Below are 14,326 nucleotides of genomic sequence, written 5' to 3'. Positions count from 1 at the left end.
TTTGGAGTGTGTGCACTACGCACGTACGCACAGAGCGCGCACGAGACTTGTTCTGGCACTCGTCCAAGGGGTCCCTTGAAACCGTTCTATAGTGAACGCGCAGATACAGCCGCAGGGAATGGGGCGCCTTGAAACCGTGCCGTACGGAACGGGCGCGAGTTCCGTACGGCTTTTTTAGCGCACGCTAAATTCTATTGTTCTCGATGGTAGATGTATAATAATTATTGGTACTTCAGAACACTTTACGCAACAATATGAAATTTAGGTGTCTCCAGAAATTTGAGGCTCTGTGAAAGGGATGGGGTGAATATGTCATCTATCCATGATGGATGTGAAAGTCTAGCCATCAAGTCACATTGTTGCTTCATTCCATTCAACAGGTTCTCACAGGTTCTACTTGTACTTGGGACAAAAAAATTGTGGATAGGCTTTTAATCTGATGATGTACACTACAGGCAATTTGGTACTGGTACTAGTACCAAAAAAGGCATATGACGTACTGCTCCGGTATCAGTTTTGGCATGCATGGATAGACAATATACTTCAAACAACACGATAATGATGTTTTCTAATCCACATGCTGAGACATGTATTGAGTACGATTAGCACAGGAAAGTATTTTCGCAAATTGATTCTTGCCTTATTATTTCAAAGCCAAATGATGTCTTTGGCCAAGTTTTGGACACAAAAATATCACAGCATTTTTTTCTGATATCCTGCCAACTTCCAAGTCTTTTCAGCTTGACTGTCTGTTTTCACTGTTAACATACAGGCATATCATGACCTTGAGATGCATTAGCTTTGGAATCAGTTGTCAACATCATATTTTAAAAACAAAATACTACGACACACAGTCACAAAATAATACATCATCTATTTCACAGATGAAAATGGAAATACTCCAGCAAAATTTGAAAGCTATCTGACAAAATAGTTTCATGGAGCATGATTTGACTAATTATATTATCGTCAATTAGACATGCAGGATACATCACATGACAAAATGTACATTGTACAACATTTTGAAATGCTGGCTATGCTTTTTGCATGATGAGCAAATATCAGTTTGGTTTGTTGATTTCTCGTAGCGCTGAAAAAAGCTCTCTGGCCATGCTCTTACCATTCAAAATTAGCTTAAGCCTAATTTAGCGAACTCTAGGCTCCACCAAAGTGGGCTAAGAAAGAGAGATTGCCAGAGGAGAAATGTTCAATGGAGGCTAAATGTACACGCAGGTTAGGCCATGATCCCTATTACAAATGACTGCAGTGAATTCAGTATGCCGCACGTTTTAAGATTTCTCCAGTGTTGCATGGAGGATTAAGTAAAGTCAGAAGACTGCATACCATATCAATGAATTTGATTTGGCTCCACTGATAGTTCTTTCACTGGTTCCATGATGCCGTGTGCACTAGGATATACAAAGCATATATGCACATTACTCATAGAACTTTTTAGCTGTAGGGTATACACTCTGACCTTATATTTTCATACCAACTGATAACATGTGGCATTTTTTGGCATGGCAAATTTGTGTAATTTTTGTATAATAACCAGTTGTACAACACAAAAGTGGTATGTTTTTGTTGTTCTGAGTGTGTAGACAGTGTTTGATACAGCTACAGCAAATGCATTGTGGGATTAAACCAGGAAATATTGCTGTCTAGGGACTGCCCACTGACTATAAATTAATCTAGTTGACTCAACTTTTAGCATAGACTGAAAGATTCAGATGTGTATGAGTCTCCACTAACTCCAAGCCAAACAATGACTGAAGGCACTGTGTTAAACATCTATTCTCCGGAAAAATCCTGTCGGAACCAATCATACTGTAGGGTTGAGTTTATGGACAGCATTTTGTAAGAAGACGGACGCCACCCCCACCTCCACCGCTCCCAGAGGGGATGATAGTGCTTCTTGTTATTCTGTAACCTGGCTTGATGACTATTCAAGTCAAGTTAAAACTTCATATTGCATGTTTGTGAACTCTGTTTTGTCAGCTGTGGTTGGCACTTCATTTCTTGGAGTTGATCATGGAAAAGTAACCTACACTGCACTTTCAGTCATTGTTTGGGTTGAAGTTGGCAGAAACCAATACACAACCGAATCTATATCAAGTCTACTTTTTGCAAAGATGTAAATGTTTGGAACCCTTTCAAATCATTCTTGGCCACAACTACATCTACATATAATTGTTGTGTGTACCGAATGATTTCCAATTTTGAGTCTACTATTTCAGGATAGAGTGGTCCCGCATTCAGAAAAAGATAAGACTTGGCCATCCTTACTCTCCTCTTCCATCAATAGCAGTGTTTCCTTAAGAACGCCTGGAGCAAACACTGCCTGAGAGAGCATCATCGAGATGGGATAGAAGTATTTCTAAATATTCGATTGGAGGCATTATTTTAACACAACTACCGATTATAGTGAGACACTGCTCTGGAAAAAAGACAACTTGGACACAATTTGTCGTGAATGGATAACAATACTACCAACAATTACTAATACATGTAATTGAGTGCTGTCCTAATTGTTACAGCGTTCTGAAAGGCAAAGAGCTGTAACACTTCATTCACTGTTACCAATAAAACATCCACATGTTCAAATGCAAAAAAAAAACAAGTTGCAATTAGCAGAAAAACTTTCAATTCTCATTCGCATTGGTCGATTACTGGCAAGCCTTGTTTAAACTCTTTGCCTAGAAGCCCCCTCAACTCAATGATATCACCTTGAAACGAACACATCACAGGACGTTTCATCAAAGAAATTAAAACTTGAAGTTTTATTGAACTATTGACAACAAATGAACAGAAATAGTCCAATCCACTGAGTCTGTTTTTGCTTATAATAGTAAGAAGGAATTATTTTTGTGCACTGTGGAGGTCACAGACGAGTTCATGGAAGTTCTGTGCCACATTCAGTATAGATGAACCTATTTTACTCATCATCGGTTTACGATAAATGACATCCAAAATGATATATTTTGGGGGGAGCGTGATTTTCACTTTCCCTCAAGGACTCTTCACTTTTCCTTCTTTTCTCACAATTGATAAAACTCTTATGCATTTTTCATTGGAGTATGTTGTATCTTCAAGCAAGGTGTATGTATGTGTGTGTGTGTGTTTGTGTGAATATAACCTTGGAAAGTATACACACAGAAATGCATATCATTCTGTTGTCACTGTCTTTCTGACTGAGGGAATTTCTTGAGGGCTCTGACGAAACAGAAATCTCAGAGTCAAACCCAAACCAGGGTGCATTCTTTGTTAAATACCTTTTTTAAAGTTACTTTGAAACTACTTAAAGAAATGGAAATCCTTTTTGTAGCAAAAAGAATCTTCCACTGAGATTTTAAAGAATTTCAAAGGCGCATCACTAGCGGTCATGGTAAATCATCAAAACATATTGGAAACTTTTGAAGGCCAAATATTCATTTTTGGTTTTGTCTGCCTGGCCGACACCTTGCTGGAGGCCAGGCTATGCCAAGGTAACAAATGGCACTAAAAACTGTATAGCAAAATCTGCCCAAAGGGTTTGAAAACAGCAAGCATGGTGCTGTCTCAAACATTATAGCCTCTCCTTGGCAGCTACCCATTTTATATTGCTAATTCAACCCTTCACAAAGAAAATTTTAGTTTGCCCCCTTTGTTTGCAGTTAATTTGCAATCATAAAGTTGGACCTCAAAACAGGTTCATGGTGGGGGAGGGGTGATGGAGGTTACAAAATCTAAAGGTGCTCCAACAGAATTTACATATATTGTCATGATCCAATCCTAAGATAAGTGATAACTTTGTGATTAACCCTTTGAGTGCTGTAATTTTCCCACCAAAATTATAGTGACACATTTTACCAATTTTTATGAGTTTTTTTGTAATTCTTTTGAAAATTTTGGAACAGTTGGACAGTACGTATCATAAACTCCAGTTTTTGGTCAAAATTTTTAGGAAAAATCAGAACAAAATGTTTTGGACCTGAAAAAAATTGTTAGGGTTATATTTTATAAAGGCAACAAAAATTGACTTTGGCGCTTAAAGGGTTAATCAACAGATCAAGTCATCCATAAACACAGCAGGTACAAATCTGAAGAGCTAAAGAATGTTGAAAAATCTGATTTTGACCTCTGACCTTCACCAATGTTAATACTGAGCATTGTTAACGTTGAAGTGGCTGTACTATAGATTTTCTCTTTCACCTTTTCACCCCCATTTTCACAGTAAACTGATCCAGATTTTCTAATTAAAACAATGGTACTGTAAAAATTTAGAGACAATCACTCATTGAAATTCCTTTTCAAACCTATCCACCCTACTTACATGTAAGATTTTTGAATATATTTATTTATTTCCTGTTTCGTCTTCAGATTCTATTGTTTTGTTACCTTGCTTCGAAGTCAAATTTCAAATTCAGAAATTTACAAAACACAGAATCTGAACTAATTCCGGAATTCCGAAGTCCGAAAAATAATACCACTCTTACTTGAATCCATATAATGTCATGAGTGTATGTTTGTAGGCGGTTTACAAATATGACCCTAGATTTAAATTTTTAATCCTAGAATTTGTGCCACACCATTCTGAAAGTATGATCGGTGTAAAATTCAGCAGAATTTTCTGGGGATCACATTAATCTGTCAAAATATAAGCTGATTTTTTCAGCTGATTTTCCACGGCTGAAAAATTCTGGTGAATGTTTCTTTGTTAACAGAATATTCAGCTGGATTTTTAGATATTATCTGAAAAATCAGCTGTATATCTTGTTTTTAGACAAAAGTTTTGCTAATTTTTAGAAATTGTTAGAAAATTCCATTCAGCTGAAAATTTCAGCCAATTTTCAAAAATTCAGCTGAATTTTTTACTGAACAATTTGTTCTTCTGAAAATTCAGCTGAATTATTTGCTGAACAAGATGTTCATCCAAATATCAGCTGAATTTTTTAGTGAATATGAATTTTAAAAAGGCATTTTTTGGGATGTGAACTATCTTATTTGGAAAGTTATTATACAATTAGATTCAGTATTATGTTAACATTATGTCTGGTAAGAAAATTTGAAATTAAAAGGAAATTCCAAAATTTGATCGGATTTTTCAAATTAGTTCCGATTGCGTTAAAAATGGTTTTACTAGAAATGCCTTCTGAGGTCCATGTTTTCTGAACGAGCCACAGATTCATTTGGAGATCCACAATACACAGACCAGAAGGTCACAACCATCTTCTCAAGACTGAGTTCGTGATGAGATACGAAAAGCCTAAAATCAATGATTTCAATGCTTTTCAATCGAATATTTGATCTGTTCTCTTTCGCAACACTGACGGAAGCCACAAAAAAGAGACAAAAAAGAAAGAAGCGATATTCTAATCTGTGAAAGGGCTGGTATGTATGTTAGAAGATGTGCACTTTCTTTTCTTCAATGACCAAGCTGGAAGCCAATTCGTGTCATATTTGATAAAAAACCACATATCTCTCCAGGATGAAGATCACTTTGGACAACATACACAACTTCCTAGCTTTCTTCAAGAAAGCGTGATTTTGCAAGCTTCTAAAACATTGCTCTGGGGGTCAACTAGGTTGTCAATGTCGTTTGACACTACAGAATCTCAGACTTCTGAAATTTTTACGCACAAACTTGGTAAATATTGCAGCCCCTTCATTATCTCTTGAGGTAAAGGGCGACGAATTCGGACGCGCAAACGCTTTAGAACGTTTCTGCGCAGATTTAACTGCAGCCTGCCACAAATGGGTTATTTTGTAGCGCATGTATTTAACATCACCTGTCATTGTTGAAATTGCCCTTTTACCTAGCTTTTTGACCCGGTCTCTTACCTTGTCATATTTTGACCCCCTAGGAAGCTGGCTTTTATTCATATGAGCGCAAATTAACATTTCTCTCTCATTTACATGGCTCATATTACCCATTCAACCTGGAGATATTGTAAAAAGTAGCGTGGTGACACCCTTTTATTAAAAGTGTAAACTAAATGGTATTATGTCAGGATTTTATTCGCCAAGTTTGGTCAAAATGACACCATTCAAAGCGACAGGAAGAAAGTTTGAAAATTATGTAGTGATATAATTTCAATATCGTCATTTTGTAATCGATACTTATGTTAAAATTTCTTTACAAACATCATGAAAACTATACATTCGATAGATATGGATCTTAATCCTTGGTATTAATTAAAATTAACTCATTTGCTAACCGTTTTATAATTGCTTTCTTTAGTTTAAGTGAATTATATCATTTTTATTTATTTCTAACGACGCCATTTTAACGTCCGTTTCCATGGAAACAAGCTTGGTGACCCCCGTTTTTTATTTCATTTTTGCACTTGCACAACCTCCAAGAATATTTGTGCAAAGTTTCAAAAAAATGACACCACAACCTAATTTTGACGTAATTCGTAGTACTTCACCTTAATGTAGACCCTCTGAAAAATCAGTCCTGACTAACACTGACACTTCAAAATATGAGATCGACAAAATCGATACTGTCAGCCTCTATAGATGTGTACAAGGCCTACGCAAATGGAGCAAGAATCGTTACTAGAAAGTAATTAATATTATATCATATAAATACGCAATGTTACAAAGTTCTCTAATTGATTGAGTTACTATTCAATATTGATCGCATAAAAATTCAATATTACAAAGACCTCGGCTTTTTCAATGCAATCTGAGCATGTAGATAGAATCCCTGAAACAGCACATGAAACCATTTGTGGTAAGTATCAAAACTAGAGATGTGTGCCATTATCATTACTGAGCATGACAAGTTGACAACTGAAACAAAACATACATCCGCACATACCCACAAATATACAGACATGCAAATCAGAAGCAAATGAACTGATTCAGCTTATACGATAACCTCACATTGGTACACCAAATGTGAGCTAAAACTCAGTCACAATCAGAGTACACACATGTCTGTGCACTAATAAAGGGAATTTAGCTGATGGACATCCTCTAGGTAGATCAGATCATTACACAATCACTCGATGTCTTGCATGATCACATGTGATGTTTGTTGAGTTTTTGGTGCTTTGCCATGGAGATGAATAAGAAAAATATTTTATATTTTGGAAGCAAATGATGACGACGTTTTCTGTCTCAAATAGCCATCAGTTGCATTCTTGTCTCCGGTCATGGAATTACACAGCTTCATCATCCATCAGTGTAAGATTGTAACTTACAGTATATATGCGCAGTATTACAATGACACCGCCGAAATCTCAATGTCACAGTTTTGACATTGTTTCAAGTCAGCTTGATAATGTGCGTTGATTCTTAACAAAAACTGAAAACACGACCATAAAATATACACAGGATATGAACTGAATGTGTGCTGCCTGTTGTTAGATACCTTCATTTTTTCTGACATTGATTCTATTATTTCCGCTACTTTGTAATTTACTAGCAATCACAGTGAGAGTTTTTCAAATATCTAGTTACTTGCTAATTATAATTAACATGAAACTGTAAGTTGCCTTTTGTATGGCCTCCACATGCATTTTTTAAATATTTTGGGGCAAAAATTCATCGAATTTGGTGCATTCTGGAGATTCAAAACATAGTACCAATTATTTGACACAAAACTGCAATGTTTCTCAGCCCTCTCATACGCTGTTGCGAGCAGTGACCGTACAAAAGTTTCATCAACTTTTGTTGTAATCTCTGCTGATGCAGAGCTTCAAATTGAAAATATCTTTTAATATGCAAATTAGCAATCAGCTGACATGAAGCTCCGATATCTTTCATGTCTCTTATATCTTTGTATCATCAACACTTGTGAACTGTTTCATCAACTTTGTTCCAACCCTTCAAGAAACATGTTCCTTTGAAGCGAAAGCTCGATAAATATGCAAATGAACAACGTCAGCAACATGAAAATGATAAATGACCTTGAAAATTGTCATGTTTATTTTTCAATATCTGTAGAAAATTCAACTGATCTTATGCATTCATTTTGAGTACTGGTATATAATTTCTGTATAATTAGTTATACAAAGTGTTGATTATGCAAGCTACACAAAATAGTAATATAAAAAGGCAAGGTATGACATAGTTTTACCCTCAAGGTCCACATATCCGATAAAATTTGAGGTATTTCAGTGAATACATTCATATAGCCATCATCAACTGATCGAAAGATACCTTTGAGGTTTAGTGTCCAAGTTTGACACATGCTTATCATGATTTAGTTCCCTGTTTTGACCAAAATAACTCCATGCTTACACACAGTCCACTGCTCTTACATGTACATGCATACATACACAACAGCTGCCGAAAAGGTTTTCGAGCTGAAAGTGGGTCTAAATCCTGGTTCACACATTACGAAAGTAGGCATTAAACACAAGGGGTAGTCAGTATTGACTTTACAAATACATGTACCAGGATTTGATTGCAATCCAATGGGCTTCTCTTGATATATTGCTCAAGCAGATAGACATAGAAATAGATAGACTTCAGTGAATAGATTAAGGTAGAACGCGCCTAGGGGACAGATATTCAGACTCTCAAACTTTTACAATTCTTTTCTGTTATACCACTTTTTGGGGTTCATTTTACAGCTCTTGGTGTAAGAAACTTTTCACTGGCTTAGTTTTTCGAATATCAAAATTTTATTATTTCTCCATAGAGTTACAGGAATGGCGGCCATTTTGAATGATAAATATCAGTAAATCTTTGATTATTTGTTTCTCTAGAACCAAAATTTGCACAGTGACTGAGTTTTATTCTTGATTTTGAAAGACAATAGTTCAAAGAGTCATTGAGAAAAGTCTGAGCAAAAGTTTAAGTCCTTTCACTTTGAGGTGCATACTACCAGTACATTAAACCCAGAAATCATATGGACCACGGTACAAGCAGCACCATGTGAATAAACTCACATAGAAGTATGTGTATTTCTTTATGCGTTTTACACATGAGTTTGTTTGTACATACACACCACATAGACCGTCGGCAAAAATCATCAAATGTTCTCTTGGGCTCGCTAAATCTGTAGAACACATCACACCTTTTTCATCGGAAGTAGAAACATTAAAATTACTAAATCTGCCAGTTTTAACAAATATGGTGGCAATCAGCCTCTAGACATTGACCCTTTAAAATACGATAAAATTCAAAGTGGCAATTTTCTGAAAGTATTATGATCATGAGCAGGCATCGGACATATGTCAATGTAATCTTTCTAGTTGTAATCAGAAATTATTGAACAAAACTTCAGCAAAATCTTGTGACAGGGTTATTTCTGAAAAACTTCCTTCAAAATTAAAGCACTGTTCTACATCAAGAATGTCTTTAACTTTAAACTTTGATGAAAGTAAGTGTTTTGTTGGCCTTGTTTCACAAAGTTGGATCCTAATTACCAAATGAACCAAGCGGGAAAGAAACCCTGTGTTCTAATGATGGTATGAGGTAACAGATTATCTTGTTGATATCAATAGTTCCCTGGTCATTTTCTCCTGCACTTGTGACAGTTTTAAACCACACATGGACAGCAAAACCACACTAATTGAGATTTTGAGAACTATCACTCATAATTTTGGACTGTTTCTTATTGTTGTTGATCTTATGGGATCACAGTACCTGGCCAATAGGCTGAAGATCCTTGTAAATGATTTTCCCGTTTATGATAATGTCAACAAAAAACCTGACCACTCGTAACAACGGTCGGCATTTTGCAAAGAGGACCAGCCACATGCATCCATTCATGCACATCTGCATGAGACACTGTCATGCAAATGACAGCTTACATAGTGAAAGAAATGACAGCAAGTCTTACACAGAAAGGGGTTAGGGGTGTCAACAACTGATTCAGTTCTTGAGCTTTACATTGAAACACAGACATCTACTTAGTTGGGTAAATTAACAGTACATACTAATGCATTTTGCCTAACGTACCTGGGGCAGCAACTTCCAGCCATGTTCTGCTACCACGCATACGGACTGAATTACGAAGTCAGCGATTTCATCTGAACTGAAATACGGGAAGTTAATCCGTGCAAAACCAGGCCTGGAAGATAAAACGACACAAAGGAAGGAACTTATCATGATGCACAGTTGAAAACACAATCAAACAGTGATTAAAACATTTCTGCCATTCCACATTATCTGTTCACACTGGATAAGTTAATGTATTGAGATCTCCAGTACGTAAATTCTTTATAAGACTCTGTATTTGACAGTTTCAATTTTCATTGCCACATATTCAGAATCAAAGACTATTTTGTGACAAAACTTTGCTGAGATATGACATGGTTTTACAATTCTGAATAAAATTTCACTCCTGTCTTCCGTAGGTTGCAAAGCATACAACTATGTTGGACTCCTTGTAGTTGAGGGTCATGATTTATTAATTTATTTCATGAAATATTGATCAAATTGAGATAAATCCACACTGCACACTCCCAAACAATACCTAGAGATAATACATTTTCAACAAATTAAGCTAAAGCCCTACATTATAATTAAACTTAAAAAGTTTAATTATCAAGATAATTACCTTTTTTGTCGTAAACAGGGATCAAATTCAATACTTTCAAAAGTCATCTTGGCAAACAAGGCAGTGACTAAACATGCAGAGTCTGTTTGACGTATAATGTGCCTTTGAGACAGATATTAGAACGTTCAAATTTTTATGATACCTTTCAGAGCCACTGTGGTGGCTTATGTTGATCCTCTTACAGTAAAGAAGTTTTCACTGGCTTATTTGTTTAAGGTAGAATGCGCCTCAAGGACAGATAGTCAGACTCTGAAATTTCTACAATCTTTTCTGATCTACCACTTGTGGGAGCTCATTTTAAAGTTCTTGGAGAAAGAAAAACTTTAACTGTCTTAGTTTTTTTAAAATTCAAAATTTCATCTTTCCCCCATTCAGTTAACACCGGAATGGTGGCCATTTTGAATTTCAAATTTCAAAAAATGATGTGTGACCCCCTGATTTTTTATTGTAAGTTGATTTGGTAAGAGGATGGTTGAAAGTTTCATTCAGGAAAGTTGGAGAAAAAGTTTAAGTCTTTCACTTTCAAGGCGCATACTCCCTTAAATAAAAAATTTAAAGTCCCACAAGATGTAACTTTTGAAATTTGTTGACCTCATAATATCTTCCTATTCTCTCCTGGTTTTCTCTGTATTCTACCCTCTGAAGGGATATGGGCTTTTACCGCATTAGGAAACCATTCCTTTGTGAAACATTTGACAAGTTAATTCAAATTTTAATGGTCATTTTTATTTCCCGCCATTTTCAAAATGGCGGAAAATATACACCTGCTTCATCCTTCAAGTAAACAATTGCTACCATACTAAATTTCAAATTCTCTGCTTTTTAGTCCCCACGGACACCGTCCGGGGGGACTTATAGGTTTGGTCATGTCCGTGCGTGCGTGCGTGCGTGCGTGCGTGCGTCCGTCCGTCCGTTCACGCAGATATCTCAGAGATGCCTGGAGCGATTTCGTTCAAACTTAGTACAAGGATTACTTCATATGTCATACAGATGCACGTCAATTTGTTTTCTGATACGATCCAATATGGCCGCCAGGCGGCCATTTTATTACGATTTTTTCATGTACAGAGCCATAACTCAGACATGTTTCAACCGATTTTATTCAAAGTTGGTACAAGGACTTTGACCAATGTCATAGATATGCACGTCAATTTGTTATGTGATACGATTCAATATGGCCGCCAGGCGGCCATTTTCTTACGATTTTTTCATGTACAGAGCCATAACTCAGGCATATCTCAACCGATTTTATTCAAACTTAATACAAGGACATTGATCTATGTCATATATATGCATGTCGATTTGTTTTGTGATACGATCCAATATGGCCGCCAGGCGGCCATTTTCTTACGATTTTTTCATGTACAGCGCCATAACTCAGACATGTTTCAACCGATTTTATTCAAAGTTGGTACAAGGACATTGACCAATGTTATACATATTCACGTCAATTTGTTTTGTGATATGATCCAATATGGCTGCTGTGCGGCCATTTTGTTTACGATTTTTTCGTGTACAGAGCCATAATTCAGGCATATCTCAACTGATTTTATTCAAAGTTGGTACAAGGACATTGACCTATGTCATACATATGCACATTGATTTGTTTGGTGATACGATCCAATATGGCCGCCGTGTGGCCATTTTTTTACGATTTCCGTGTCCTAAACCATAACTCAGACATGTATCAAGCAAATTTATTCAAAGTTGGTACAAAGACATTGACTTATAGTATACATATGTACGTCGATTTGTTTCTCGATATGGTCCAATATGGCCACATGGTGGCAATTTTGTTATGGTTTTTTTTCATGTCGAGAGCCATAACTCTGGCAAGTCTCAACTGATTTTATTCAAAGTTTGTACCTGGACATTGACTTATGTCATACATATACTTGTTGATATTTTAAACAGTAAGATCAAATATCGCTGCATGGCGGCGATTTTGTTACGATTTTCTCATGTACTGAGCCAATATAACTCGGACATGACCATCTGTATCAAAGTATTTTTATCACAGACCTAATGAAGACGACTCTATCCTCTCTGAGGACCTGTAATCAAAGTACCCATTAACAAGTGGGGACTGTGTCATCAACGATGACTTGTTGAAAATATTATGTATGAGGGTGTTTCCTTGTCGTCTTAGATGAGAAATATTCCTTTGAAAAAAACTGTGTTGGCAACATGCAGCTTCTGCCTGAAACACTTTTGATAATATTCTTGATTAGTACAAGCATGTCATTAGTGAAGACCGTAAAATGATTCCACTTTCACAGCTACAACTGATTACCAATCTAGGAGAGCTTATTTTCCGTAACATTTCATCATCTCAAGAGCATTGCATTTGTAAAGTATCGGCGAGTTAATGACTGTGGATTTATAAATAGCCCTGTCAACAACTTTGAAGTGCTTCAAGACGCGGTATACTTGAGTGAAGTGACCAGCATACACAGGTTTACTGGCACAAAAACACATACTTGATAAATTGATGGACTGTATTCTCACCTCAAAATCTCTCTTTCTGAGTATTCGTGGTATCGCCTGAGATGCACACGATCCAGTCGACTGCAAAAGATTAGGTTTACAGATTAGAGGAAATTCTTGGCAAAACTGAAGGACGCTGGGTCCACACTGATCAAATTCACACATCAACATATTCCTAGGGGGCCTAGTAGCTTCACAAAGCTACGGGAGGAACCCATGAATATCCCATCATTTTTCATAAGGAAGACTGGATCAAGTGTTAATCTGATGTGTCAAATTCTCAAATCTAATTAGTTCAGAAATGTATGCAATACAGATATTATCCACAGAACCAAATCCTACTTTAATCTTATCCAATAATCCTAGGTTTTCATAATTGATCTTATGCTTTGAAATCATAAAGAGAATTACCAGCCAGACATTCCACAGTCACAGAGCATTTCAGTCAAAGATGATATCTCACCCTTAATACCATCTTATCAATTATACTGTAGTGATATGAGATATTCAAAACAAATGGACTCAAAGGAGAACTAATCTTCTCAAGTATACTTTTTTGAGTCCAATTTCTTTTCTAAGCCTTGCTTTGACTTTTTATAAAATTGACAAGAAAGCATTGAAAAAAGGTACTTCATACTATTAAAACAGAATTTTAAAACTGTATTTGATGACTTTACACAATAGATCTAGTCCGGAATGATAAGGATGCGATGTGTTCTGCTGACTCAGCACGCCCAAAAGATCATGTGATGGCGGTAGAAACAAACCCATATGGACAAACGCGAATTTACAAAGGCGTATGGAAATGCTATGGTCATTCGCGCATGTGGGTTTGTTTGTACCATGGTCCATTCAAAGTCTGGGTTCATCCTATTGAATGATGTGAGTTCTTTTGGTACACAGACACAAAACATCTCACAATGTGGGTATACGGTACATCAGCTGGTTCTCAGTTTGTAAGGGTTAATGTACGAATCTGATAAAATTCTCCCATCCTATTACAAATAAATGTAATCATATCAGTGATGGTTATATCGTTAAGTTTATAACAGAAGCAGGAATCATGATTTTAGGAACAGTGGGCCCAACTGGAAGATATTGTCAAATGCCATTTACTGTGGGTGTCCACTTAGAATTACTATTACAGTACAACCCTGCCTGTGGCTTTCAATAATCCTGAAACAGACACCCAAAGTCAATAAAATTCAACACAGCCCCTGCATTCTGGGTCCACCAGTCTGTATCCTTGTTGACAATATTGCTTACCTGTCTTCTAGAAGAAGTGATTCAATTTTCAGTGCAAGCTCTTCATCTATGCCGAGTAAGTCCTGGTTGTGA

At 36.5% G+C, this 14,326-nt stretch overlaps 1 protein-coding gene across 1 annotated transcript in view; it reads right to left on the bottom strand.

Annotated features, from left to right (window-relative positions):
* The window catches only part of LOC139131512 (uncharacterized), a 57,322-nt gene that overhangs the window by 26,956 nt on the left and 16,040 nt on the right, over window positions 1-14,326 (bottom strand). Inside the window, 3 exon segments of the mRNA XM_070697599.1 lie at window positions 9,901-10,012; window positions 13,010-13,069; window positions 14,255-14,316. Coding sequence (XP_070553700.1) covers window positions 9,901-10,012; window positions 13,010-13,069; window positions 14,255-14,316 — 234 coding nt within the window.

Source organism: Ptychodera flava, chromosome 4 (genome assembly GCF_041260155.1).
Source record: "Ptychodera flava strain L36383 chromosome 4, AS_Pfla_20210202, whole genome shotgun sequence".
Lineage (NCBI taxonomy): Eukaryota > Metazoa > Hemichordata > Enteropneusta > Ptychoderidae > Ptychodera > Ptychodera flava.
The sequence above is the reverse complement of the archived record's forward strand: the minus strand, read 5'-3'. Positions and strand labels throughout refer to the sequence as shown.